We start from the raw sequence: 27,406 nt of genomic DNA, 5'->3' as shown, positions 1-27,406 counted from the left end.
ATTATTTTTAATGCCGTTAATATTCATACTCACCACGTCTCCAAGGATAGATATCCCTATTCCCTATGTCGAACAATTCCAGTAAATTTCTAATGCTATTTATGTAAACATTCATTAGATAGGCTACTGATATTGGTATGCCATATTTTGATACTTGCACAAACTCATCTTGTCGTTTATTATTTAAACAGCTGTTACAGGTTATCACCATACCCAAAAAGCTCTAAGAAGCCAATTAAAAAAGAAAAGACGAGTTGAGTTTGTGCAATTATTAAAACAAGGTAGTGCCATATCAGTAGCCATTAGATATTGGGGAAAATGTTTATTAGGGGCGGCCACCTCATATAGCTTATACGAGTTGGCGCTCACAAAACATAAGGGCCCACTTTGTTTGGATGATTTAAAGCATTCATTTCAAGAATCTTCTCTTGGGAAGATTTAAATGAAAGCTAAAGATAGGGAAATGATACACTCGCTCCTCCTTTTACTTGGGACAGCCCCCTCCAGTGTAAAAGGGTAGTCATAAATACACTAGAAGGGGCTGTCCTGATTAAAGAAAAGGGGCGAATATATCACTTCCCTAAGACAATTCAAATATGTGGGCCCCACTTTAGGCCACCAACCAATAGAGAGTGCTGTTAAGGACATCCTTGACAGCGGTGTGTCACCAACATTTCAGTCATTTTACAAAAAAAATATTTTTAATTCGGTTCTGTTTGGATTGTAAGGATTTTATGAAAAAAAATTAGAAAGGAAAATGTGTCTAAACTCTCCTGCTTTTTACACACAATAAAAGATAACTTAAACCAACCCAATTCAACTTTTACTTAGAAGAACCTTCAAGTTATGATAATATTCCTCTAAATTAAGCAAAATCATGTCATTTCCCTCAAAATTATGGAAAGAAAAAAAAAATTCCATCAACAATGTTTTTCCTTCAATTCAAGAAAAGTAAAGGGAAATGATATCAGCACAATTATATTTTGATATTTTCACAAAGGGAAGTGATAAATCTACGCCTTTTAAGTACTAGGGATAGCAAGCAGCAGAGTATCAATGACTGCAGAGGGGTTGATGTACTTCACGTCAGAAGGATTCAATGGGACTGATTGCCACGTACACTGCTGCCTATGCCCCCAACTCCCAAGTAATCCATAGGGGCGGATATATCACTTCCCTTTCACAAATCATCTTGTCTTTCAGTATTTTAAAATGGGTGTTGATAAATTCACCCTCTTATAGGATGAATTCATATTTATTAAAATTGACTATACAACCCACACTAAATAAGTTGTGCCCCCAAAAATCATTTCAATAGGATGATCCCAACAGTCCGATCTATTGAGATTTGATTATTGAGTTTCTCCATAGATTGGAGGGCTAGAATAGACCTGGCAAACGGGTAACCCGCACGGGTACGGGTAGCCTTTCATGACTCGAAACCCACCCTGGCGGGTTGGGTATACCCGCAGGTAACCTGGCAAATTCAAGGTGACTTCACGGGTTGTCTGCTTAAGTTAGTCTTCATGCTTCTATACATCTGATTTAAAAGTATGGAAGAACAAAAAACATGAACGTGTAAGATAATGATGCTCAAATTAATTTTGGAACAAAAAAAAAGAGATAAAAATACAACCTGAAGATGGCTTTTGACATGACACGGGTAAACCAGCGGGCACCCGGGCCCGACCCGATCCGGCCCGCTGATCACGGGTACGGGTCAATTTTTGACGGGTATAAAGTTTTGTACCCGTACCCGTGGCTTTCACTACGGGCCGGGTGTACCTTGCTGGTACGGGTTTAATTTTGCCAGGTCTAAGCTAGAATCATCCAATGGAAATGATTTTTTTCGGCACAACCTATTTCAGCGCTGTCAAAAAAGGTTATTACATTGGGAGATGATATTTTCACTCCTGCATTACGTGCACACCCCCCTTATAACTTGATTTGAAGTGAAAAGTGGGCAACTGTATGTCAAATCACGTTATAAGAGAGGGGGGGGGGGTGTGCAAGTACTGCAGGGGGTGAAAATATCATCACCCATTACATTTCCCAAAAAGCTCTCACGAGCCAATTAAAGAATAACTGGCAGTTGGGACTGTGCAAATATCAAAATATAGTTATGCCGACAACATTTCCCAAAGGCTTTGTTCACTTCTTTTCCCCAGAAAGGAAAGGAAATGATTTCGTTTTCCTTTCCTTTCCAAGTGATATGGCAGAAGGAAAAGGAATCCAGGGAAACTGTCAAGGAAAATGCTTCGTTTTCCTTGAAAAGCCTCTTTCTGATATATTTAATCGGAAACCAAATCTTAAGTAACAGGGAAAAAGTCAATTTGCACGTCATTTTCAGCTTTTAAATAAGAAATTTTACATATGATAATACCTTTTCCTGTAAAAGAAGTGAATACAGAAATTCTATCTTGTTAAGGAAAAAAAAGGTCGTTTTCCGGAGAAAACAGCACCAGGGAAAAGAAGTGAACAGAGCCAAAAGAAAAAGGAAGTGAGAAAACAAGTGCCTTCCTCTACGTAGTTATAGTAAGTAATAACTTAAGCAAATAGCACTCAAATTAGGGGTATTTTCGTAATTGACATTCATATCCCCGTATCAAATCTCATGGTCTTCACGTCTTGGTTACAGAGAGACACATGTCACATGGACGGCGAGTGGGTCCCACCAACTTAAAGTCTACTTAGTCCCATCGATTACAACTCAAGAGACAGGTAGAGAAAAAGGAAAGAAAAAAATTTACTGGGTACCTTTTTACTAGAAACACCCCCCTGTCTTTCTATTTATCTTTTCTTTTTCGCCCCCAATCTTCTTCCTTCGCCGACACACATCCACTCTCTGTATTCCTTTCTTTCAATGCCGAAAACTTATAAAAAAGATCTCATTTTTCCTAACTTTTATTCTCAAAGATCTCATTTTCTCCAGCTCCTCATACATTTTAATTTCCATGGCGTAGAACCAAACAGCTGAAAGATTTTTCCAGAAAAAAATGGTGGAGAAGAAGAGATCCAAACCCTCACAAATTTTCACCATTACTTCAACTTTTTTTACTTTCTCCCTTCTTCTTCTTCCTCAATCTCTCTACGCCATTACAGATCCATCCGATGGTAATCTCTTCAAACTTTTGATACAAAATCATATGCATAAATCTTTTTATTTCTTTATGTGCTTGAAAATTTCTACAACTTCTTTTGATTCTTGCTCTTGAATGTTTTAGTTATTTTTTTTTTCTGGAATTCTCTAGAAATCTCTGATGGAAAATGTTTACATTAGGATGAGTAATGGAAAAATGGAAACTTTTTTTTTTTCCAAGTGGAATATTTCTGAATGCGAATGCATAAATCTTTTTCGTTTGAATGAAGTGTTTGATATTGAATCTAAGAGGAAACCAGGTTTTAGGTTGAAAACAGTGTAAAAAGAGAGTTCATGATAAAGCTGCCGCATGCTGTGTTGACAGCTTTTCTTGGATTTTAAGTGAGAAAACTAGGTTTTAGAAATCTCTCTTGCGCATCTTGAGATTTCTAAAGCTTGGAAATATGTGGTGATCTGCTGCTCTCTTGCGGCTGGAAAGAAGGGCGAGAAATTAAAAAAAATGACTGCTGGTCTCTTTCTACTCTTGTCTCCCATGTACAATATTGAGGAAATCTAGGTTTCTAAAATCCGCGTATTGTTTTTTTCTGGAATTCTCGAGAAATCTCGGATGGAGAAAGTTTATGTTAGGATTACTAATGGAGAAATTTTGTTCAAAATGGAATATTTCTGACTGTGGATAGACTTGAATGCATAAATATTTTCCTTCTTTATATGAGTGAAAATTTATACTAGTTCTATGGATTCGTTTGAATGAAGTGTTTGCTCTTGAATCTTTTAGGGGCCGTTTGGATATGCGGATTTTAGAATCAGGGATTTGTGTAGATGAGAGACAAGAGAAGAAACAGACCAGCCGTCGTTTTCTGATTAATCACCCTTCTTTCCGTCAGCAAGAGCAAGAGAGTAGCAGATCATCCCATTTTTCCAGGTTTTAGAAATCTCAGGATGCGGGAGAGATTTCTAAAACCTGGTTTTCTTACTTAAGAGCACACAGCAGCTTGATCATGAGCCATGTTGTACACTGTTTTCAAACTAAATTCTGGATTCTAAAATCCGCGTATCCAAAAGGCCTGTTAGTGATTTTTTATTTCTGGAATTCTCGAGAAATCTCGGATGGAGAAAGTTTACATTAGGATCGCTAATGGAGAAATTTTGTTCAAAGTGGAATATTTCTGACTGTGGATAGACTGAAACTGTGAAGAAACGGTGTGTCTGATGAAAAAGATTGGAAACTGGATGGCATTTGTTCTTAGAGGAACACCTTGATTATTGCTCCATTATAAATATTTCAATTGTTTGCGGCACGAAGAAATCGTTATGCTATTTGGATTATTGAAATGGAAGTTGTAGTGTTTCTGGTCATGCGGATTAAAAGCTTCTGATGGAGGGATGTAACTGTAATTCGATTTTATTGGAGCCTTTGAAATCATTACACTAGTATTTAGTAACTGAGAATATCATTGTTTGGTTTGCAGTTCAAGCTCTTCAGAACATCTATAGCTCATTGAACAACCCTTCTCAGCTATCTGGATGGAAATCAAGTGGCGGCGATCCCTGTGGAGAATCATGGAAGGGGGTCTCCTGTGCGGGGTCGGCTGTTGTAGGCATGTATGTATGCATTCCTTGATTGTTCTGTTATGTCTTGCAACTGTATATCGTCGTTTTTTTTTTTTTTAAAAAAGGGGTACCTATTTTTAAATGAAAGAAAAGAATGGCTTTAATATGATAAGTGCCCACTGTATATTCTTAACTAATGATGCTCTATTTGATACCACAACAGCCAGATTTCCGGGCTGAGGCTCACGGGAACCATGGGATACCTCCTTTCAAGCCTTTTGTCCTTGACAACGATGTGAGACAATTTATTCCCTTCTCCTCTACAAATGAAAGCTGTACCTTTGACATTGTCTCATTTATGCAGTTAATTTTCTTCTGTTTTATTTATTTTTGTTAGGGATTTAAGCAACAACAACATACATGACACGATCCCGTACCAGTTGCCACCAAATATTACATACTTGTAATGCCCCATACTCTGATTCTGTTTATATTCCTTTAGAAGTTTTTAGCTCACACTGAAGTGAAGTGCTATGTTCCACAATGCAGAAACCTCGCAAGCAACGATATCAGTGGATCTCTTCCTTACTCTCTTTTTAACATGGTTTCCCTCGACTACTTGTAAGTTGTTTTTATTTGGGTGAAATTAATGTTTCATGACGGTATTTTGTTGTTTGACAACCCAACACCCTCCCTTAACAAGGTGTCCTTGATTTTAGGAATGTCAGCCACAATACTCTTTCACAATCAATTGGGGATTTTTTTGCGAATCTTGGGAATCTCTCTGTCTTGTAAGGTTTTCAGCCATCATCATATGCAACACTGTTCTGATTCTTTCTTTTCATTTTCTCGATCTTTCCATTGTAAGTAAAATTCTTTTTACCTACAGAGTGTAGATATTATCCTTGGTTCACAACAGTGCATGTTTTCAGAAAGTAGCAAGGTCATAGAAACCTCAATCTTTTAGTGACAATGTAAAACGAGAATAGTGTTTCTCCTTGGCAGTCCAGTTTTAAATTCAACGAGGCTCAAGATGGACATTTGCCACTACGATTGTTTGTATTGCCTATATTCTGATATTGGCCCAGCAAGATTTTCTCCAATGGAATAAGGTTAACTCTATAATGTCATGTGAGTTGGGGTCACCCACAATTTTTTGACAATAGAATTTTTTTTCAGTGCAATTTCCAGTCACAATTTTTTCTAGTAATTCTTAGGAGCCTAGAGTAGGAATGAAGCAATCAAAGGGTCATTTTTCAATGGTTTTCAGATTTAGGAGTGCTCTAGGGAACACCCCTACAATTATTTGTGTGTATATGCATATATCTATGCCTATATGTACATATAAATATAGGGAAATGGATTAACAAATAATAACCACACAGTTGTTTGTCATTTTGTTAGATCCCATTGCTCAGCTGGCTAAAACTTTTAACACACTTAAACAACAAAGAAAAAAAACAAAAAACATAAAACAAAAAGGGCTACGAGCAAAATTATATGCGAGAGAGCATACCCGAGATGATAACAGTTGAGAGAGCACACTAGCAACAACCTCCTCCTAGTCCCACTGAGTCTGCCACCGAGTTAGCACGAGTCAGCAGAAGCAACGGGACTCAAACACGTTCAGTCATTGCTTGAAGAATTACCTTTTCCATTGGCTCAGTCACTATGTAGGTGGTGCACTAGTGTTGGAATTCCTTGATCAATTCAAGAAGACAATATTTCACACTACCAGATGCCCATTTTTCTGTCATACGCACTCGCCTACACCATCTCCTTGCCCTTTCTGGCAATCAAGGTTTCATATTTCAGTTCAGGTATACATGTCAGTTGTGATGGAAATGGAATTTAGGTTATTATTATTATTATTATTTTTTTAATGATACGTAAGCTGGGATTGAACCTCTGACCTCGTGGTTGAAAACCTGGAAACGTATTAGTTTTGGATATAAATTTTGGCAGAAACCCTATAAATTACGTAAACGTATGGAAACATATGCAAATGATGGACATTAAGATGAAACTTTAGGAAGTGCTAGAATAAGCATAAATACACACCAAAAACTATTATGTAAGCAAAAAAACCACCTACAACAGTTTAACAGCATCAAACACCTAGTGACACATGTTGTCATGCATGCCTGATAATTCTGTACATGCCACATTTCATATGTAATGTAATTCATATAAATATGTTTCATAATACATACACCACATTCCACAGGAATTCATATAAATATAATTATGTCGCACATATTGGTATAGCATACCTGCTAATACACTTATGTTTTTGGTTTTCATATGCATTTAGTTTTGTATGCATTTTAGTGGGGATGGAAACAAAAATATTTAGATTGTTTTATGTTGGTTTCGGTGGAAATTTCAAAACATGATCAATAGGAGTCTGTTCGAAGTATTCTAATATCTCTTAAGGGAGCATTAGGAAAATGACTTTTATTCAGAAAATATGACCATCTACGGGTAGAGTATTTTTTTAGATGCAGATTGGACATGGCCTCCTTTGAACATATGCTCCACTACCGGTAATTTTACCTTTTGGTGGTGACCTGGTTACTTGTAGCAACAAGAAGCAAAATTTGGTTTCCCGATCCTGTGCAGAAGAAGAGTATCATGCACGATGGCTCACAAGACACACGAATATATATCGTTAAAGACTAATGAAAATGCCGGGGTTCAAGGTTCCTTAGCCTATGAAGATTTACTGCAATCAAGCTGCTACATACATTGCCAGCAATCTTGTGTTTCATCAAAGAAATAAACAAATTGAAGTGGGTTTCCATTTTGTTTGTTAGAAGGCTGTTAGTGAATTGATGTCTACACCATGTAAGGTCCAAAGAGGAATTGACAAATATAGCGCGTAGGTAGTATTTGCTCTAGCTGGGCATGGATGGCATCTATGCAGTAGCTTGAGGGGTAGTTTTGTTGAGCTTAAGAAGTTTACGGAGTTTATAATATTCATTAGTGATAGTGTCTTTATATAATTGATAGCGCCCATCGTTAAGATGGCCCTAATGGCACATCTTGTAATTGCTCTTTGGGAAGTTTATAATAAATGATTTCGTGGGGTTGGGGTACCCGCCGACATAAATTCCTCCTCCCCTCTTTTCTCATCTTCTCTTTTCTTTCCTTCTCTCTTCTCCACATCTCGTACGTTGAATTTTAGCACATGGGTGAGAATTCTTCAACTTCACAATAGTATCTACCGAAGAGGCATTATGCAGTCATACAAAAATATTAGTAGGAACAAATGTATTACATTTAGTAGAACAAATGTAAATCCTTGATGAAATATCCCGTAACGACCTATCAACCTTACTCAGAATTCTGATCCTCGCGTAATCGATGGGTGGGTGAAATATCCAATAACGACCTATCGACCTTACTCGGGATTCAGATCCCCACGTAATCGATGGGTGGGTGAAATATCTAGTAATGACCTATCGACCTTTCTCAGAATTCAGAGCCTCACATAATCGATGGGGGGGTGTAATATCCACCATACTATAACTTTTGTAAATGTAAATGACTCAACTATCTTAACTATTCAAGTTATGGAATGAGAAATGATATAGTGCTATCCACAGGAATGTCGCATGGGAGGTTGTAGCCATGTTTGCAAATATAAATTATATTAGGGTCTAGGACGCAAATGGGCATGCAAGTTAAAGAAAAAACAAATGGTACTATAGACATATAAAAGGTGACACATCGGCAATGCAAACTAAGACTATGATGAGACTTTCAACGCAATTATTAAGGAAACTACAATAAGATTTATTTTGGCCTTAATCAACTCTCTTGGATGGAAGGTATACCAGATGGATGCTATAGATGCTTTTCTGCATGGAGCAATCAAAAGGTTTTGGCATGGCGTTGCAAATAGAGATTGCTTTGTGTGTAAGCTCAAGAAGACTCTTGGCCTTAATTAACTCTTTTGGATGGAAAGTATACCAGATGGATGCTATAGATGTTTTTCCGCATGGAGCAATCAAAAGGCTTTGGCATGGCGTTCCAAATAGAGATTGCTTTGTGTGTAAGCTCAAGAAGGCTATTAATGGTTTGAAAGTTGAAACAAGCATCAGGAGCCTAGTTTGATAGACTAAATCAAGCTCGCAAGAGAAGACATGTATGACAATTCTCTTTTTCATCAAACATAAACAATTAGGTATAGTTCTGATTTTGATTTATGTCAGTGATAATTATAATCACTGAAAGTGGTAATCTTGAGTTTTGAATGTTGAAAGATGGGCTACAAGGAGCTTTTACATGAAAGCTGTTAACTAACCAACTTCTCCAAAAGCTCAAGTTGTTGGAGAAAGGCGTTATTTATCTTTTATACTTTAACACTCCCCCGCACGTGTGGTTCACTTGGTAAACACGTGGCACATGTGGTCCCACTTTGGGCCCACCATTGCATGTGGATTTTTGCTATCCGAGAGGTTTGAACTCGAGACCTTTGGCTCTGATACCATGTTAGCTTACCAACGTCTCCAAAAGCTTCAACTGTTGGAGAAAGGCGTTATTTATCTTTTATACTTTAACAAAAGCTAAGGGAGTTGCACTAGTTTCTTGTAGTTTAGGTTGAAAGAACTCAAGAAGGCTTGGTATTAACTCAAAAGAAATATGTCATAGATCTGTTCTACAAGTGGAAATGCGGGTTAGGCAACCAAGAGGGGGGTGAATTGGTTATAATTAAAAAAATTTGCCTTATTAAAAGGGAGTGTGAAATTAATCTTAGTTTATTCTATCCCTTATTCAAATACGTTCAACGTAAATAAAGGAGAAAGTGTTACCAATTACCCAAGGATAGAGAGAGAGAGAAGAGGTAGGAGACGACGCAACCGTATACAGTGGTTCGGTCCTTCAACCACAAGGACCTACTCCACTACGCAAGGTTTGTCTCCTTGGGATTTTCTTCACTATGGTAGGATTCCACTATAGCCGAATCCTCAAGCCGTATAATCACCTCTCCACGCCTCCAAGGGAACAAACCCTTTTTGCAATAAAACGTTGGATTCACCTTTCTTTACGGGCTGAATCGTAGACCCTTGATGCAAGGATGAAGAAGAAGTTGATGCGCACGATGCCTCCTTGTAAGCGTATTTTACAATGATGAAACTCACTACAAATCCTCTCAAGATAAATACAAAGTAAATCCTAAACCAACTCTCTTTTAGAATCCAAGATCAAGGCTCAATGGTTGGTGAGAGGTTTGTAAACCCAAAAGAATGTAAAATGGTTTGTATGGGTCTTAGGCTATTTGGAAAATCATTTCATCAAATTTAAATGAGGGTAGAAACCCTCTTTTATAGTCTTTGCAAAGAACTAGCCGTTGGGGGGCGAAACTGTAAAAACTGGGTCAAATTGAAAAGTAGCCGTTGAGCCCCAACAGATCTATTTTCGCGCAGACTCGGGCGCCTGCGGTGGGCCGGTAGCCCGTCGCTCATTCGCCGGTCACATCTTTAAAAACAAAATTCAAAGTGGGTTTGTCGACCGAGGTACGGCGGTCGCCCGGGTCGGTCGTCCGGGTAGGCCTGGTTGCCCACCTTCTACCTTCTGACATTTTTTAATTTTTCTCGGTCCACAATGGCCGGTCCCCTGGGGCATGGGGTCTGTTGGCTGCGAGGCATAAAAATTGTGTTTTTCATTTTGAAATTTTGTGAAAACTTTGCAACCTTTGGGACCTCGATTCTAAGGCTTAAAACAGAATTTCTAGGGTTTTTTTACATCTGCCTTCATAGTTAAAACCACAAGAGAATTAGAGATACAACTTAGAATGGAAAATCCTTCAATTGGGCTTCTTTTCGAACTTGTCTTCAATGAGCTCCAACTGATACTTGACTTGCTTGAGATCTTCAAATATGAACTTCACCTTGTAGGATCTTCTAAGGAATGACACTTTAGACTTGCTCCCATCATGTTAGTGTTTTTATAAGTAGTTTGCAAGTTGATCTCCAAGCCATGCATAGTGAAGTGATTGTGTAATGAACCAAAGTGATCCTGTTCAAGTACAACAATCAAGGCAACTTGTCAGCCTTTATAAGCTAATCAATTCGTGTTTGTTAATCATCAAAACATAGGTGAAGGTGTGAGAAGCCCTTGGGGGAACCCTTGGGCTTACACAGGTTTTACATGATGAATTGTAAACTTGTTAGTACTCTAGTGGTTTATAATAATAAGAAAAGGAGAAAAGATTAGAGATCCATTGACCTATTGTGGAATGATAGGAGCTATGTAGTACCTCACATTCATGAGACCTTATGTTACTTATGCAGTAAATTAGGTTCTAGTTTCTTCATGGCTAGAGGGAGGAACATTTGCATGGGAAAAAGGATGATGAGGTAAATTATAGCCTGTAGACACTAGATCATTGGCTGTTTTATAGGGCTCAACAGAATAGATGAGTTAAAGGTTGAATGATACTATGGTTGGATATCCTGATTCAAGGAGGTCAGTTTCATCCTTTCATGCCATGTTGAACTCTTTTTGTCTCATGGAGTAGTAAGAAGCAGTTGAGGAGAAAATGAAGAAATCCATAAAAAGGTGGGGGTGGCACCAATTGAGGAGAAGATGAGAGAGCACCGCTTAAGAAGGTTTGGGCATATCCAACGTAGGCCCTTGGATGCTCCAGTGAGAAGAAGTGACTCGTGCCAAGTTGATGGAGTAAAAAGAGGTAGGGGGCAGACCGAAAACAACTTGCGTAGAAACAGTGAGGAAAGACTTGAGGGCTAGGAACATAACAGAGAACATGACCTTGGATAGGATAGAATGGAAGAAAATGATCCATGTAGACGAACCCAACTAGTGTCAGGATTAGACTTAGTCAATTTGAGCTGGATAGATCCTTTCAACTACTTCATGAAAATTTTCTAAAAGATTCATTAGCCGACCCCATCTAGTTTGGGAAAAAGGCTTAGTTGAGTTGAGTTGAGTTGTACGGAGTAATAAGAAGCAAGGTTTCATAGATTAGGGTTTTTTGAATTTGAAATTGCAGAGGGGTTGATCTTTTGATGAGATGAAAGGAAATGGAATAAGGCAAAGATGTGCAACTACGGAAGCACTCCTAACTATAAAAGAATTGACGAGGGGTTGTAGACTATTATAAATAGGACAAATTTGTCCCTGTGTAGAAAAGGTGAGATTTTCTTTTGATTTATAAGTGTGGGATGTTAGCATCATCTGCGTAGTGCTGGTATCATTTTCAAGTTATGCTTGCACTAGGAGTGCACGATCTAGTGTAGAGGCAAGAATACTGTGCTATGACTGCTGCTGCTCAGGGCTCTTGTGGGTTAGACATCTCCTATAGGAGCATTGCATATCATGCTCTTTATTATGATAATTAGAGTTTAAATTATCACGAAATCCAATCTTTGAGAAAGTATCTACACAAAACAGAGAAAGGATGTCACTATTCTCCACTCTTTCCAAAGCAAAGTGATAGTGATAATTTAAACTCTAATTATCATAAAGGGTATTAATGCAAATCATCACATGCATTTGACATGCAAGCTGATCATGTTCTAGGTAACACAGCAGCTTGAGGGGTCTTTTAGTAATATCTGTTTACCATGCATTAAGGGTATGTTATTCTTTCAGTATTCTTTGTATAAAAGATATTGTAATAGACAATATTGAGTTAATGAAATCGAATCATTTCCCATTGTCACATGACTTATCTTCTTCTCCTTTAAGCTATGTTTGGTTGCGCGGGGGTGGCTCAGAGAGTCGTGGAATAAGAAGTCAAAAGGAAGGAGACAAGCATAGAAGATGTCTAGAATTTCCACTCGGAGAATAGTGGTAAGTAGTGTTTGGTTGCGTGGCAGTCCTCTTGGAGAGTAGTGTAAAAGTACGGGTGTCATTACCAATATAGAAAGTGAAGAGAGAGAAAAGGAAGAGAGAGAAAGAGAGAAAAGACAAACCTTTCCCACTATTCTTCCACTAAAATTTTACCATTTTGGTAGAATTTGGTTGGAAGATGAGTAGGAGGGACATTAGTGTCACATGGGCGTCACATGGAAAAAAAAGCAATAATGATGTCTGAAACATGCTGAGGAGTCAAGTGGAATTTGTTGCAATTTTGGCAACCAAATAAGGAATCAATATTGATTGGCGTTTGAAATTCCAATGAATGCCTAGCGCTTGTGCAACCAAACATAGCCTTAAATGAATTATAGGATTGAGGACTCTTATGGGGTTTAGACTGGATTTATGGTGTGAAGGGTTTGGGGTGGGGTCAGGGTTTAAAGGTTCCACACTTTTAAGCTTCTAGGCGTAGGTTTTCATGAGGGTTTTAATGCTTCAATATGGTTTAGGGATTTTCAAATGGAATTTCAAATGCCGACGGCTGCCGATTCCTCGTTTGGTTGCCAATATTGCATTGAAGTTTCAGGAGACTCCCAACATGTTTCAGACATAATTATTGCTTTTTTGTACATGTGGCACCCATGTGGCACTCATGTCCCCCCTTCTCATATTCAAATCAAATTCTCCTAATAAGGTAGAGTTTTGGTAGAAGAATAATGGAAAAGGTCTTGTCTTTTATCTCTTTCTGTCTCTCTCTTCACTCTCTATATTGGTAGTGACACCCCTACTTTTTTCCACTTCTCTCCGAGAGGACTGCTGTGCAACCAAACACTACTTTATTTATTTCTTCTTCATATATTTGATTATGGAGTTTTAACGATAGGGAGTGTTTGGATACACCGTTTTTTCTTTTGTGGAATGATTATTCTGGGAAAACATATTTTATATGGTTGGAGTTGCTCATTTTCGGAGTACATAATCAAGGGTGGTGCATTTGAGAATGGATTCATTGAAAAATGCCACCCAACCCTATCCCTGTGATCTCACTTTTAATGAAGTAAAACCATGACCGAATAGCCTAAATACTTCTCTTTGCAGTTCGCATGACTCCCTTCTCCACTTGAACCTTCTTTCGTCTCATTCTTGTGTCACTCCCAGATCTTTTTCTCTGTCTCACCTCTCTGTCTCCGTTGTCCGCCCCCCATTTCTCTCGTGTTTTTTCTTTCCTGCCCCATCTCTCTGCAGTCTGCACTGTAAAGTTTTCGGAGGTGGAGATCATATGGGTATGGACTTGTGCGATGCCCACGCCATATCGCTCCCCACCTCCCCCCCTCTTCTGCCATGAAAAGCTGGGTTTATAACGCATTTTATTTTCCTGTTTGCTATGCTTTCTGCTCTGCATGCTTCTGTTATCAGAATATGAGTGTGTGTGGAATTGTTATAATATTGTTTGTTCTCTTGCGATGGGTAATACATATTTTTGTTCGTATTCTCGCCTAAGTATCTTTGTAAATACACAAGGATGATATGGATTGCAATTAAAGTATCTTTGAATCGGTTCTCTCTAATTTAAAGATAATCATCCAAACAACCCAGCTCTCTTAGAACTTGTAACCTCATTTATGATTCAGTTCCCACAGCCCATTGATGAGAAGAAGAGACAAAAGAGAGGGGTTAAACACATTGTTTTCAAAATGTAATCTATCCAATCCTTTAAGTTTGTCTTGGCTTTTGATCTTTGGAATGGATGGAGAGATATTTGCTTCGCGCAGAGCTTCATCAAGTGATTGTTCAAAATTGGGAATCCCCCTCAAGGTCTCTTGAAGCTGAATTTCGATGGTTCTAGTTTGGGGAAACTAGGTCCTGATGGTATTGGTGGAGTTCTACGGGATGATGGGGGCGTGGTGTTATGGGCTTTTGCAGGGCCGATTGGAGTAGTAGACACTAGTGAGGCGGAGGTCCGGGCTGTTCATCAAGGCATCAAGTGTTTGGACTAGGAACAATTGGAGACAGTGATTGTAGAGGGGGGGGGGGGGGGGGGGGGTTCCCTCAATGTCATCCGTTGGCTTAAAGGATCCCTAGTGCCTCCTTGGAGATTCGCTCTATTGTTTGATTAAATCCAAGATTGTGTGGCGGGGTCCTCGATCGTCTTTAACCATGTTTGTAGATCTGCCAATAGCGTGGCTTATAGTCTTGCAAGGGCGGGGTCTAAAAATGAAAGCTTTGGGATGTTTGATTTCCTTCCACCTTGATTTGGCTTCCATTGATTGTATTTCCCTGTGCTGTTTATTCATTCGATGCTACTGTATTTCTCTAGGGGTTGACCATCTTGGTCCTCCCTTTTTTGATAATGAAAATTTTGCTACCGTTAAAAAAAAGTCTTATTGGCAAGGAGATACAATCAATCCTTAATATGTTAAGGTTGAAGCCAGGAATCCATAACCATGACCATAAAGTGGTGGGGTAAACTGATAAGTGATACCATATGCACAGCGTAATATGGTTTAAATTTGTTGATGATTTAAGATACTCAACATATTCTATTTCATCATGGTGTTATGCACATGAGTATTTTTTGGCACGAAATCCTATGGGAACACCGTATCTATGTCAGGGTTCATCAAATAAATGGTTTGCATCACCCAAACAATGTGGGCCCACTGTGTTTATTGCTGACAGAGTAGATACGTTATTTACTCGATCGAGTAGAATCACTTCTCTCTCTCTCTTATATATATATGAGAGAGAGAGAGAGAGAGAGAGAGAGAGAGAGAGAGAGAGAGAGAGAGAGAGAGAGAGAGAGAGAGACTTGTGGACCATAATTTAAAACAAGTTTTGCTGAATTGTACAGCATTTTTGTGCCATACCTTTTACATCTTTGTGCTTGCACCCTAGTAATAGAATACGTTTGACTCTACATGAAAAGCAGTCCTGGCCTTAATAACTTCTATTTAAGTTTCAACCATTTTTAATGTTTTATGTTCTGTGTTTGATTTATGCTTGCACTTCCATGGCAGGGATCTGTCTTTCAACAACTTGACTGGAGTTCTTCCAAATTCTTTTAGTTCCCTGTCAAACCTTTCTACTCTGTGAGTGTACTGAGAATAGAGGATTTGATAAGAATCTGGTTTTATATTTACCCGCACTTTCTAGAAATTCCATGATTTGTGAAGTTGGATTTTTCTGGCAGCTATTTGCAAAATAATCAGTTAAGCGGTCCAGTTGATGTTCTTACGGGTTTGCCTATAACTAATCTGTAAGTTCTTATTCCCATATTATTATTCTATGTACTGCTCGACTCTTACACTAACTGCCGGAGTTTTCAACAGAAATATCGCAAACAACCATTTTAGTGGGTGGATTCCACAGGAGTTTAAATCGATCCCAAATCTTATGTAAGCTGTTAATTAGCCCCATTGCATTTGTTCATTTTTTTTTTTTTTTCTATAATCCTGTTCATCCTTTTTAATTCCATAATTACAATTACACAGAATTGGGGGAAATTCGTTTGATAATGGTCCTGCTCCTCCTCCACCTCCGTATACCTCACCTCCTCCGGGTAGATCTCATAATAACCGTAACCATACTGCAACCTTGAATCCATCTCAAGGAAATGAAGGCCAAGCCTCCCCTCCAGATCGCAATAATAAGAGAAGCCTTACAGTGGGCCCTATAGTAGGCATAGTTATGGGTTCCATTTTGATGGCTCTATGTGCAATCCTGGCTATTGTTTTTTGCCTTTGGAAATTTTCCAAAGGTAAAGCTGAGAAGAGAAGTACCTTGGAAGGCTCTTTGGGATCTCTTTCAGTTGGTACAGATAAAGGTAGTTATTCCTTAATTTAATTTTCTCTTTTCCTCTTCCTTCAAAGGAAAATCTCTTGATTTTCCTAGACAGAAAGCTTTAATTTTGCCTGAAAAGGAGATTTCTGTTCTGTCAAATATTCACTTGTGATGTACATTGTACACAACTGATTTTAGCCCGGGTTTACCAATTTTCTTTTGATTTTATTTATTTGATGCATTAAGTATTCCTATCGGAAATATTTCTGTAGGGTTAGCAGTGTTCACTATTTTGTTACTTGTTCAATGACGCTACTATGTGGAAATTGCTAACCAAATGTAGGGTGGGAGTCAATGTGCCAATTTTCAACATAATAGTAGCATATTGATGTTTTTTTGTTTTGAAATGAGAACATTAATGTGTAAGACACTTAATTATGCATCTATTTGTGGATTTGCCTATAAAACATATGACCTTAGAACATTTTGGCCCATGCATCATAAATTTTTTAAGTACGAACTGTATTCTTTGAATATACCTTATATAATATATGAATCTCTGTGTGTGTTTGTAAGCATTGTAATTTTTTTTGTATTTTATGAATAATGAAAGTTCTCGTGTCATCCATCTTGACTTTCTTCCTATTATCTGTTATGTTTCTTTTGTAGCAGCCAAAAAAGAGATGCAAGAGCAAAGGGGACAAACTGTGACTCCCATAACAAATCTGAAACCTCTCCCACCTGCAGAAAAATTGATGGGCGAGAGGATACATGGAAAAAATGGTTCTGGAAAGAGACCGAAATCCCCCATTACTGCAATTTCTTACACTGTTGCTACTCTTCAAACGGCAACAAACAGCTTTAGTCAGGAATGCCTCATCGGTGAAGGTTTCCTTGGTCGTGTTTATAGGGCGGAGTTCCCTAACGGAAAGGTTGTTAAAACTTTTCATTTGTCAACTTTGCAGTATTGTCTATTAAAATCTATATTTTACAATATATTTTAATCAAACTTCAAATCCATTTTTGTATTCCCTGGAATTGATCAACATAAACCTCAACAAAAAATGGTTTTAGATTCTTGCTATGAAAGTAAGTTTAAAATGGATTTCAGGCTGCCAATGTTGGGGCTAGATTTTGTGAGGTATTTATTAGTTTTTTTCCATTTTAGTGTCATATTACAGAAGTACCATATATGTATTTTGATGAATGCTGTTTTTACTTTGTTTACATTTTGTGTCCTATAGCATTGGTAGAACTATAGTTGTGCAGAGAGACCGATTCAAAGTTCGGATCGCCTTTCATATAAAACACGGTGAAACAAGTTCAGTTTGATTTCCTAAAGATGCGAAAATATGAGAGAAATGTCAGTAATATAGGGAACATAGAAAAAAATACAACAAAACTTCAAGCAGAACATGTATACATGGAAGCAAGTTTCAGAAAGGCTTCATTTCTTTCGACGTAAAAATGGACGTCAAATTTGTGTTCTGTTCATTTTTACAACATAAAACAAATTTTATGTCCATTTTTACGTCGAAATAAATGGAGCGAAATGCAATTTTTTTCTTAAGCATTCCCTCAAATTTTATGTCCATTTTTACGTCGAAATAAATAGAGCGAAATGCAATTTTTTTCTTAAGCATTCCCTCAGCATTCTTGAGTCTTCCCCATAAGTTTCTATTGGTATTTCTTGCTTCTCAGTCTCCCTAGTTCCCAAAGCCCATATTTCTCATTTTCCTTTTATGCGTATGATTCTTGCTCTGGTTATATGTAGAGCTTACACTGCTAAAAAGGATTTGAATATGCTTTTCCTTGGTCGTCTTTAGAAATGAATGACTTGAAATAGAACCCAGTTTTTGGCTTGGAGCTAAATTTATGACGCATTTGTCTTGTGGAGTGTGGGTCTTGCGGAAATCTCTGGTTCCATGCTGACTTTATTCTGGATCACTTTGTTTTGCTTTCCTTTTCCATCTTTGTTTTTCAGTTATTGTCAGAATTAACAAGTTACCATCAATATGTTGCTTGATCTAGGTAATGGCTGTCAAGAAAATCGATAGCGCGGCACTGTCTTTGCAAGAGGAAGATAATTTTCTTGAGGCTGTTTCAAACATGTCACGTTTAAGGCACTCCAACATCGTTACACTACTAGGTTATTGTGTTGAGCATGGGCAACGACTTCTGGTCTATGAATATGTTGGAAATGGAACTTTGCATGATATCTTGCACTTTACTGATGATGAAAGCAAGATATTAACGTGGAATGCACGTGTTAGGGTAGCACTTGGCACTGCTAGGGCTCTAGAGTAAGTTTGTAATGTTACACCATCTCAATTTGTTTTGGTCATGATTTTAAATTTCAGCTGAAATACCGAAATTCCGGCCCAAATCTCAGATTTCGGCTGGGACTGACACCGAAAGTACGTAAACCCGAAATTACGTTGAAATTTCACCGAAATCCGAAATTTTCGCCGAAGTTCAAGATTTTCACCAAAATTTTAAAAATTTCCACCGAAAATTTAAGATTTCCCGTAAAATATTGAAATTGAGTTTCCAAATTTTACATGATTTCGTCCAAAACCGATTTTCGGAAACCGACACTGAAACCGATATTTAAATCCTTGGTTTTGGTTTGGTACTGGTTGTTCCTTGTTAAATGGTGCCCTCAATTATGTGCCCAGGTATTTGCATGAAGTATGCTTGCCTTCTGTTGTTCATAGAAATTTCAAGTCAACAAACATATTACTTGATGAAGAGCTTAACCCCCACTTATCTGACTGTGGGTTGGCTGCACTAACACCAAACACTGAGAGACAGGTAAAACAAATTGAACCAGAATGTAATTCTGCACGTGAGAAGATTATTCTTTGGTTGAATTGTTTGAAAGGGCTACTTGATATGTGCTTGACAGGTTTCAACTCAGATGTTAGGCTCATTTGGCTACAGTGCCCCTGAATTTGCCATGTCTGGACTTTACACTGTCAAGAGTGATGTGTACAGCTTTGGAGTAGTGATGCTAGAGTTGTTGACAGGTCGGAAACCGTTGGACAGGTAAATCCTCTGTAATCTCATGAGTTTGTTCTCTCTATTGAAGTACATGGTTTGGAATTTCGGTTTCGGCCACAACTGAAACCGAAAAATTTCAGTTTCAGCCAAAATTTGGTAAAAAAAAAAAAAAACAAATTTCGGCTTTTACCGATTTTTTTTCCGAAATTGGCCAAAATTTCAGGTAAAAGTGGAAACTTTGGAAAAAAATTAAAAAAATGAGGCCAAAATTTCTGAAATTTCTGCCAAAATCTGGGCGGACACCGAAATTTGTATTTTCGGTGTCGGCCCCGGCCGAAATCCGAATTTTCAGCCGAAATTTCTGTATTTCGGCCGAAATTTAAAATCATGCTGGAGTATTATGCTGTTTCTGATCTCTGATTATTGTTTTTTTTTTTTTTTTTCGGTTTCTACTTTTTCGATGTTTACTGTTTAGTTCGAGGATAAGATCAGAACAATCCCTTGTCAGATGGGCTACCCCACAGCTTCATGATATTGATGCCTTAGCAAAAATGGTTGATCCTGCACTAAATGGCATGTACCCTGCGAAATCTCTTTCACGTTTTGCCGATGTCATTGCCCTATGCCTTCAGGTACAGTCCACAAATCTTGTTTTCTATTACACTGTGCATTGCTTGTAATTGTAATATATTAGGAATATCACTGAATTACTTTATGAAATCTCATGAAATTTTCATTGCATAAAATCTAATATTTTCATCAAGAAAAGTCCTTGAATAATTGCTGCAGATTAACCTTCATGAGATGAGAAGAGCAGATTTTTATTGACTACTACTTTCATGGACCCCTTGATCCTCTGATTAGATGACACTTCATCAATTTCACGAACCTTGCTCTGTCTTGGTTTTTAATGGTTGACACTGATAAAAGTTATCTAATTGGTCCTACTTGACACTAGTTTTTGTGCTGTGACCCATCACCCATTCCTTTGCTAGTATCATAGTATTATCAACTGTGAAGCCATAACAGATATGTGTATTTAGTATTTACTCTTATAGGGCTTGGTAATTTTTTTTTTTTTTTAAAGCTAATTCTATTTGGTAATTCTATTTATAGGGCTTGGTAATTCTATTTGCACGAATAAGTTAATGATATCGACTGAGCTCAATGCCTTCCCTTTTTTAGCCGATTAAACATTTGATGGAGCCTCATCATTTATGTTTATTTCTGTGCGAAAGATAGAAATAAGTGTTTGCATTGATTTCCTCAATACACTTTAATACATTGTCATACACACTAATATGCATGCACACCTTAGTACATGTACAGTTGTATATGTTGGGGGTTCCATGCAAAAGCAAAGATCCCACATGGGAAAAGTGAATGGATGTGGATGGGCTTATAAGGACTTGGGCACCCTCCCCTAAAGGGTTAGCTTTTAAGGGTGAGTTCTACCCAGGTCCCAGCAGTACATGCCATACTAATAGTTTAAATTATAAGTGGAAAAAGATTGCTACTTGGGGATATGTTAAGAATATTTTACTATCCCAATTCAACGAAAGAAAAAATATTTAACCACGCCCTTTTTATTTCTTCTGATTATTTTAGTGGCAAAATTTTCATTTTCTCTTTTCCTTTTCCTTTGTTTTTTTGTTCCCGGTGAGTCTTACTCTTAACAACTAGAAATGATGAATGTATTACATGCCAGCTTTAGAGTAGTTCTAAACAGTGGTTTCATGGTTCTTATAGCCGGAGCCAGAGTTTCGGCCTCCTATGTCTGAAGTCGTCCAAGCATTGGTCCGGTTAATGCAAAGAGCGAGTGTAATCAAAAGGCGTTCTAGTGATGAAACAGGGTTCTCATATAGGATCCCGGATCACGAGGCACCTGATATATCCTTCTAATTTTATGAGGCTTAAGCTATATGCTATTCTTATGACTTTCAATTTTGTATCCGAGCAAGCAATGATCAGGGTCACTTAAAGGAGATGTGGAACAGAATTCAGTTTTCTACGACAACATATTCTCATCTACATCCAATCTTGATGATCTCTATCATTGACAGCCGGCCGATGTCAGGTTCGGATGTGTATAACTATTTTTCCTACGGCTACGTTATATACATTTTTGTAAAATCAAGTGGTGTAATCCAATCTGAAATTCTGCTCGATTGTATTTTAACTTATTGGCATTTTGAATGTATTTTGTGGATATTCTGTTGTCAAATAAAATTGTTCGATTCAACCACGATCATTGGATAGATAGAACCGTTGATTTCTGCTATTGGATTCATGAATCTGCTTGACCAACATCTCGAACAAAACTCTTTTTTTTTATTATTGGTAAGCTATTTCCTTATAGGTGAAAAAAGACCGAGAGGTCAATACAAACAAAGAACATAAAAGGGAATAGAAAAACAAATACAAGCCCTTGCTATGCTCAAGGGGGAAGAAAATTGAAGAGCTCCACTCTCTCCAACCGTCCGCCACTCCATTAGCTAACTAACATGATGAAAGGATATAAAAACATTCCTAACTGTCTTGGATTTAATCGAAGAAAGGCGAATATCCATGGAACGATATTTGAGCCACTAAGCCTAATTTCTTGTTTACCACCACCTTATTCAAATCTTCATTCTCAAGCAGCTTAATTTCTTTCACAAAGCTCATTGTATTAACCTAGAATTTATCTAGGAACCTGGGCCTTCACCTTAAAGATACAAGAATAGGACAAAAAAGAAAGAAAAAAGGACTTGCCAAGCCTCCAAAACCCAAAAAACAAGAAAGAAATCACTTGGACAGATATTATGAATTCCCAATACATCACACCTTAAAGCCCTCCTTCAGGATTAGGGAGTAGGGAGATCTTTCCATTTGAAAAAATCGTTTTACATTTAAAAAATGAGACTACTGAACTGTAATCACTCTGCATTTCCAATTTAAGCTAGTCTGATTTTTTTTCTATGAACTGCTCTATCTGGACTTGCACACTGTCTTCCATCATAGTAAATCTTGCAAACCCAACACTGTAAATGATCCCATAGCGGTGCCACTGGATGAACGGCCCTGATCAGCGTACAGACATGTCGCCTGACCGGCAGGAGAGTGAGATGTGAGAATGATCTATATGTTTATTAAGATGAGAAGATTTTGTTCGATTGATCTGGTCCATTCATCTGGTGGGCCCAAGGTTTTGTTCGAGTGATCTGGCCCGTTCATCTGGCGGGCCCAAGGTTTCGATTTCATCGCTTAGGAGCGGGAATTCTCTCTGGTGCACATGCAATCAGGAACTGGGAACGCGATCACGTCTCTTCCGAGCTTTCCTGTCCTCAACAATGGTGAGCCTGATAAGTCTAAATGCATCATCTTTATTCTTGCCTTCATCTCTCTCTCATCCAAGCTCTTATTCATGGATAGCTCCACCATTCCCTTCTTGTTTGGCGTGATATATTTCCTGTGTCCTGCGAACGCTCGTTGCCCCTAAGCCATTAACCAAACACTTGGGTGATTTAGATAGATTAATGTTATAGAAGCTTGCTTAGTGAGTTTATTACTATGTTTTGCCAACTCAATGTCGGCCTATTCAATGGAAAACTCGTTCTTTGTCTTATCAAGTCATCAAAAGCTTGGTGAGTCACTAGAAAAACTCTTGCCTGGTGAATGAAAATTGAAAAACATGTTGAACTGGGTTGTAGTCTAATGTTGCCTAGAAAAAAAGATTTGGTTGAGTTGAGCCAATGAAAAATCCATCCAAGTTGGCTGACTCAGCTTGGATGAGAACTCAACCGAGTTGAAGGGGAGTCGACTCGGGCGAGTGGATGATTGATGTGGCCAATTTTTAATTAACTCGGATGAGTGAAAGGAGTTTTAATTGACTTGGTAGAGCAAAACTCGGACATGGACGAGAATTCATCTAAGGTAAAATAGAGTCAACTCAAGCGAGTCAATGACTGACTCGGTGAGTTTTTAAATATTATTTTCACCCGACAAAGTCATAAAAAACTTGAAATACGCAATTGGGCCAGTTAAAAAACTAAGTCTATTAATCAACCACTTTAAAAACTCGGTTGAGTCAATGGAAAACTCATTCAAGTGGGCTGTATAGACTCAATTTCGACTTGACCGGGTCAATAAAAAACTTGAAAAACTCAGCCTGGTCAATGAAAAACCGTTCAACTTAGCCAAGTCATTTCCTTTGGGAAGAGCTCGTTGAACTCAGCGAGTCATCTACCCGAACTCATTGACCGAGTTCATGAATGAGAAGTACCTGGATAGAGCGAGCCATATTCCCTCCATGGTTAGCCATGAAGACCGAGCTCTTTAGGCAGACAACATAGTCTATGGCCGCTAAAACCGATGACTTGTGCTTGATCCGATCAAGCTCACCTGCGTCGGCTAGGCTCCACTTGTTATACAACTGAGCGAAATTTGATCGGAGCGGTTCAAGCGCCATTTCGCCCCCATACGGGTCGCCCCCCGCCCAATAGATCCTCATACTTTCGGGTGCGCCAAGTCCTATGAGCAGCCTGTAGTGAAATTTAGGAGTGTCAATATCAAAGCAAGGGAGATTTTCATATCATTTATTTAATTTTTATTTAATTACACTTAGAAGAGTATCTTGAATTGGTTAGCACTACATTGACTCAGTGTTGTAGTAGTTGAGTTCCCTTTTGTTTTCTTCTTCATATCCATCATAATATTGAAAATTCTCGAGAAAATCTCTAGAAGATTTGCCCTATTTCAACTTTCAAAGTTCCAAATATTCAAAAATTCTTCCATTTTTCAAATTCAGTGCATTTTCTTGAATTAAATGCTAATTTGAGGAATAATTCATCAATTTCTTATATATTATTTGTAAAGCTCTTGAGATATTAAAAATAAAAATTGAAGTCATATCCTAATCTAGTTGAGCCAACACATGGATTTTTCCTGGAAAATAAGTGTTTATTGCATTTTACTATGGATTATATATTTAGAAAAATAACCAATTATGTAGTAGATTTAACTGTATAAATTGAAAAAAAAAAAAAAAAACATGTAATTTTCCTGAACTCTTCTCAAACATTTTGAATTTATTTGAACATTTTCCTTGTCAAATAGTTCCCAGAAGGCGTTATTTAATCTTTTATACTTTAACACTCCCCCTCACGAGTGACCCCTTTTTCTTTTGATTGGCCTATACGTGGCACATGTGGCCCCACTTTTTAGGTTTGGCATTTCATGTGGATTTTGCTGTTAAGGAGGTTTGAACCCAGACATTTGTTCTGATACCATGTGAAACAACCAGTAACTCCAAAAGCTTAAGCTATTGGAGAAGGCGTTATTTAATCTTTTAGACTTTAACAATGATCCTATCGATGAATTTCTAGTCGTAAAAAGGTGCAAAATATAATTAATACTCTTTCGGATCCCACCCACCGTACACGCGACCTGTGTAAATCAATCTGTACTGTCAATGTGGTGGGCCGACATTGCATTTTTGCTGGGCCCAAAAGAAACTTGATCGGACCATCCGAATTGTCTGATCGCCAAGAACCAACAAGTGGACGGTTCTAAATCCCACATAAGAAAAATTGATTGATGACTAGATAATTAAGATGGTTCGATCAGATTGACAATCTAGGCCATGGGTAATCCAAGGAGGTGCCCACGAAATGGACAGTATAGATCGGATCAAGGCACGGGCCAAATTTAGCGACCCCACTTGGAAGAACCAAAACAAGGGGTGCCAAATGTACCTACCTAGAGATCTCAACGGCGTTGAGAGGGCACTGGCCGGAAATGTAGCGGTGTCGGGCGGTGAAATTAGAACGAGACGTGAGGAGCTCGGGGTGTGCGGCTCGCTCGATCTTGATCGAACGGTCCGCGTCCTTGCCCAAACCAGGGAGGCAACCAGTCCTCACCCACACATCCTTCTCTAGCCTGAGGTGCAATGCCAGAAATGGGCCCCCATTTCCCATCCTCTTAGCAAGCTTTTGTCCAAGTTCCTCTATCCAAGCTCTGAACTTTAATGCATGAAATGCCACCTGAAAATTATGATCACTTACATTAGAACCCGAATTAAGAGTTCTTTAAGATTAGTCTTGATGTTGTTACTAACATTCTTGGCCCATGATATCAATGGGTGTAAAATAATGGACCCCATGCATGGGCTTGGGTGGAGATCATGGGATCCACACCATCGAAGCATGATGTAAAATGGAGGGCCCTACCAGATGCATGAGTTTTAATGGATGTGATCCACCTTGTCAAAACATGATATAAAATGGTGGGCCAGTGGTGGGCCCCACTGATTTTGGGTGAGGATGGGGGGCCCCACCGTATGTATGGGTTTGGTTAGAGATGGTAGCCGTTACCATATTAAAGCATCCATATCAAAACACTTGGGTAAACACTTTTGGTATATGGATAGATGTGTTAACCTTGCATCGAAGCTTTTGTAAATCCGAATTTAGGTCCTTTGAGAGCCTTGAATCGAACCCTCGGAGAATCAAGACACCATCTTTGTTGATCTGTGATTAGATTAGACAATGAATGAAGGGTGGTGTTATGATCAATTTGGGAGGGCATATCACCTTTAATCGATTTGAAGTGTCTTAATCAATGTACTTAAAGGATAATTAAAAGAGAAGGAAGAAAGGGAGAATGGACTAACCCTTCCCATGAATTGGGTTCGAACCCATGTCTCATCAATGTTCAAAGGCATGATAGTCTTGGTTACTGGCCGTTTTCTCAGGTGACTTGCCGGCAACGACGAGACCACATGCACATCATCCTTGAGTGTCTCTTTGAAGTGTCGATCATCGAAAATATCCGAAAATTCGCTGCACTAAACCATGATTAGGTGTTAACATAGTTATAAAGTTTGGATTTGGGTGAATAATTTGTTGAGGCGCTCAAATGATGGAAAAAATTATATTGGTCTCCATTGCACATATATGTACCTCTGTCGGGCAACTAAAAGTTGATTGGGTCTACATAGGTATGAGAATAGGTGGGACCCAATAGGTGGGACCCAGCCTGGGAGGTTTGAAGGGCCTAGCCTAACACATTCCATCCGTTATGGAGCTTTTGGAACGGATTAGGCTAGGCTGTTTAAACTTGTCCCATACCAGGCTGGGTCCCAACAAATCCCTAGCATGGGTATAGGTGGGACCCAGCCTAGGACAGGTTTGATCGGCCTAGCCTAATGCATTCCATCCGCTATGGACCTTTTGGAATGGGTTAGGCTAGGCCCTTCAAACCTGTCTGTTATGGCGAGGTCCCAACCATTCCCACCTAGGCAGGCCAATGGATAAGAAGGTAATAAAATACCTTTCATCACCCCAAACTAGATTGAATTGAAGTATAGGAAGGACTAGAACCGCGTCGAGAATCCGAGCGATGACTACCGCGTCTATGATCTGATTCCTTTGTTGGTTCAAACCCCCCGAAACCACGGCCATTAAGTACCTCCGCCTTTTCATCGCTACACCGGTCGGTGCTCTCTGATATTCCTTGCTGAAATTCAAACATGGACGGTATCCCAACCCGTCTGGCTGCCTCCAAAATTCTTCTTTGCTACGAGGCAATTTAGAGATTGATCGGAAAAGTTCGGTGATTATTTGCCTATCACTTGGAAGGGGGCGATCGGAAGTGCACAAGGGAGGAGAACTTAGCCGGAAAATGTTTAAGCTTAAACAAATTGCTAATAGGAAAAATAAGTATCCAGCTTTACGTGGGGTTAGAAGGTTGGGAGATGGTGTAATTGCCTTGTTTAAAGGCTTTAGTGAGATGGGTCTTTGAGTTGCCCATTTGTGAGACATTTCACGAGTATGTCTTTCATAATCCACTTGAAGGGAATGATGGAAAAGTGAAGGAAGAAGAAGGCTGGAGCCTTTAGATAAGAACAATTTTGAGAGGGAGCAGTTGAATAAAGCCACCAAACGCTTTTAGTTTTTGAAAATCATTTTCCAACAGCTCTCCTAATCATTTTTTTTTTTGTATTAGAAGGCTACAAAGAAAAGAAAATCAATATCTATTCCACCTACCGTCCGTCGTGAGATAAACAACCAAACCCAAATGGTTTTCTTTCTTGGTTATCAGCCTACCATGTACTGTTTAAGATATGGAATTATATTAGTTTCTGCAATTCTTATATTATTC

At 38.6% G+C, this 27,406-nt stretch overlaps 2 protein-coding genes across 4 annotated transcripts; one reads left to right on the top strand and one right to left on the bottom strand.

The window, feature by feature from the left end:
- Positions 1-2,725: 2,725 nt before the first annotated feature.
- LOC143857718 (protein STRUBBELIG-RECEPTOR FAMILY 8-like) lies at positions 2,726-21,509 on the top strand. 3 transcript variants are annotated; one of them, XM_077368182.1, is made up of 16 exons: positions 2,726-3,114; positions 4,573-4,705; positions 4,878-4,949; positions 5,052-5,117; positions 5,204-5,275; positions 5,374-5,445; positions 15,499-15,570; positions 15,672-15,737; positions 15,811-15,876; positions 15,973-16,304; positions 16,934-17,193; positions 18,293-18,564; positions 18,940-19,075; positions 19,170-19,309; positions 19,740-19,896; positions 21,014-21,509. In XM_077368182.1, the coding sequence occupies exons 1-16, from the start codon at positions 2,997-2,999 to the stop codon at positions 21,164-21,166; spliced, it is 2,187 nt and encodes a 728-aa protein (XP_077224297.1). In that variant the 5' UTR covers positions 2,726-2,996; the 3' UTR covers positions 21,167-21,509. The 3 variants fall into 3 exon arrangements, with proteins under 3 accessions (XP_077224297.1, XP_077224290.1, XP_077224305.1); XM_077368175.1 differs by having other exon boundaries at positions 16,931-17,193; XM_077368190.1 differs by having other exon boundaries at positions 3,879-4,705; positions 16,931-17,193.
- Positions 21,510-22,042: 533 nt separating this feature from the next.
- LOC143857738 (O-fucosyltransferase 20-like) lies at positions 22,043-27,098 on the bottom strand. Its single transcript, XM_077368199.1, has 6 exons — positions 26,576-27,098; positions 25,917-26,085; positions 25,684-25,773; positions 25,004-25,287; positions 23,529-23,787; positions 22,043-22,741 (listed from the first exon to the last, which is right to left on the bottom strand). Exons 1-6 carry the CDS (start codon positions 27,064-27,066, stop codon positions 22,511-22,513), a joined length of 1,524 nt encoding a protein of 507 aa, XP_077224314.1. The 5' UTR covers positions 27,067-27,098; the 3' UTR covers positions 22,043-22,510.
- Between the last annotated feature and the right edge of the window lie 308 nt (positions 27,099-27,406).

The sequence above is a fragment of the Tasmannia lanceolata genome, unplaced genomic scaffold, assembly GCF_043159265.1.
Source record: "Tasmannia lanceolata isolate RefF3 unplaced genomic scaffold, GAP_Taslan_0.1 ptg000003l, whole genome shotgun sequence".
Lineage (NCBI taxonomy): Eukaryota > Viridiplantae > Streptophyta > Magnoliopsida > Canellales > Winteraceae > Tasmannia > Tasmannia lanceolata.
The sequence above is the reverse complement of the archived record's forward strand: the minus strand, read 5'-3'. Positions and strand labels throughout refer to the sequence as shown.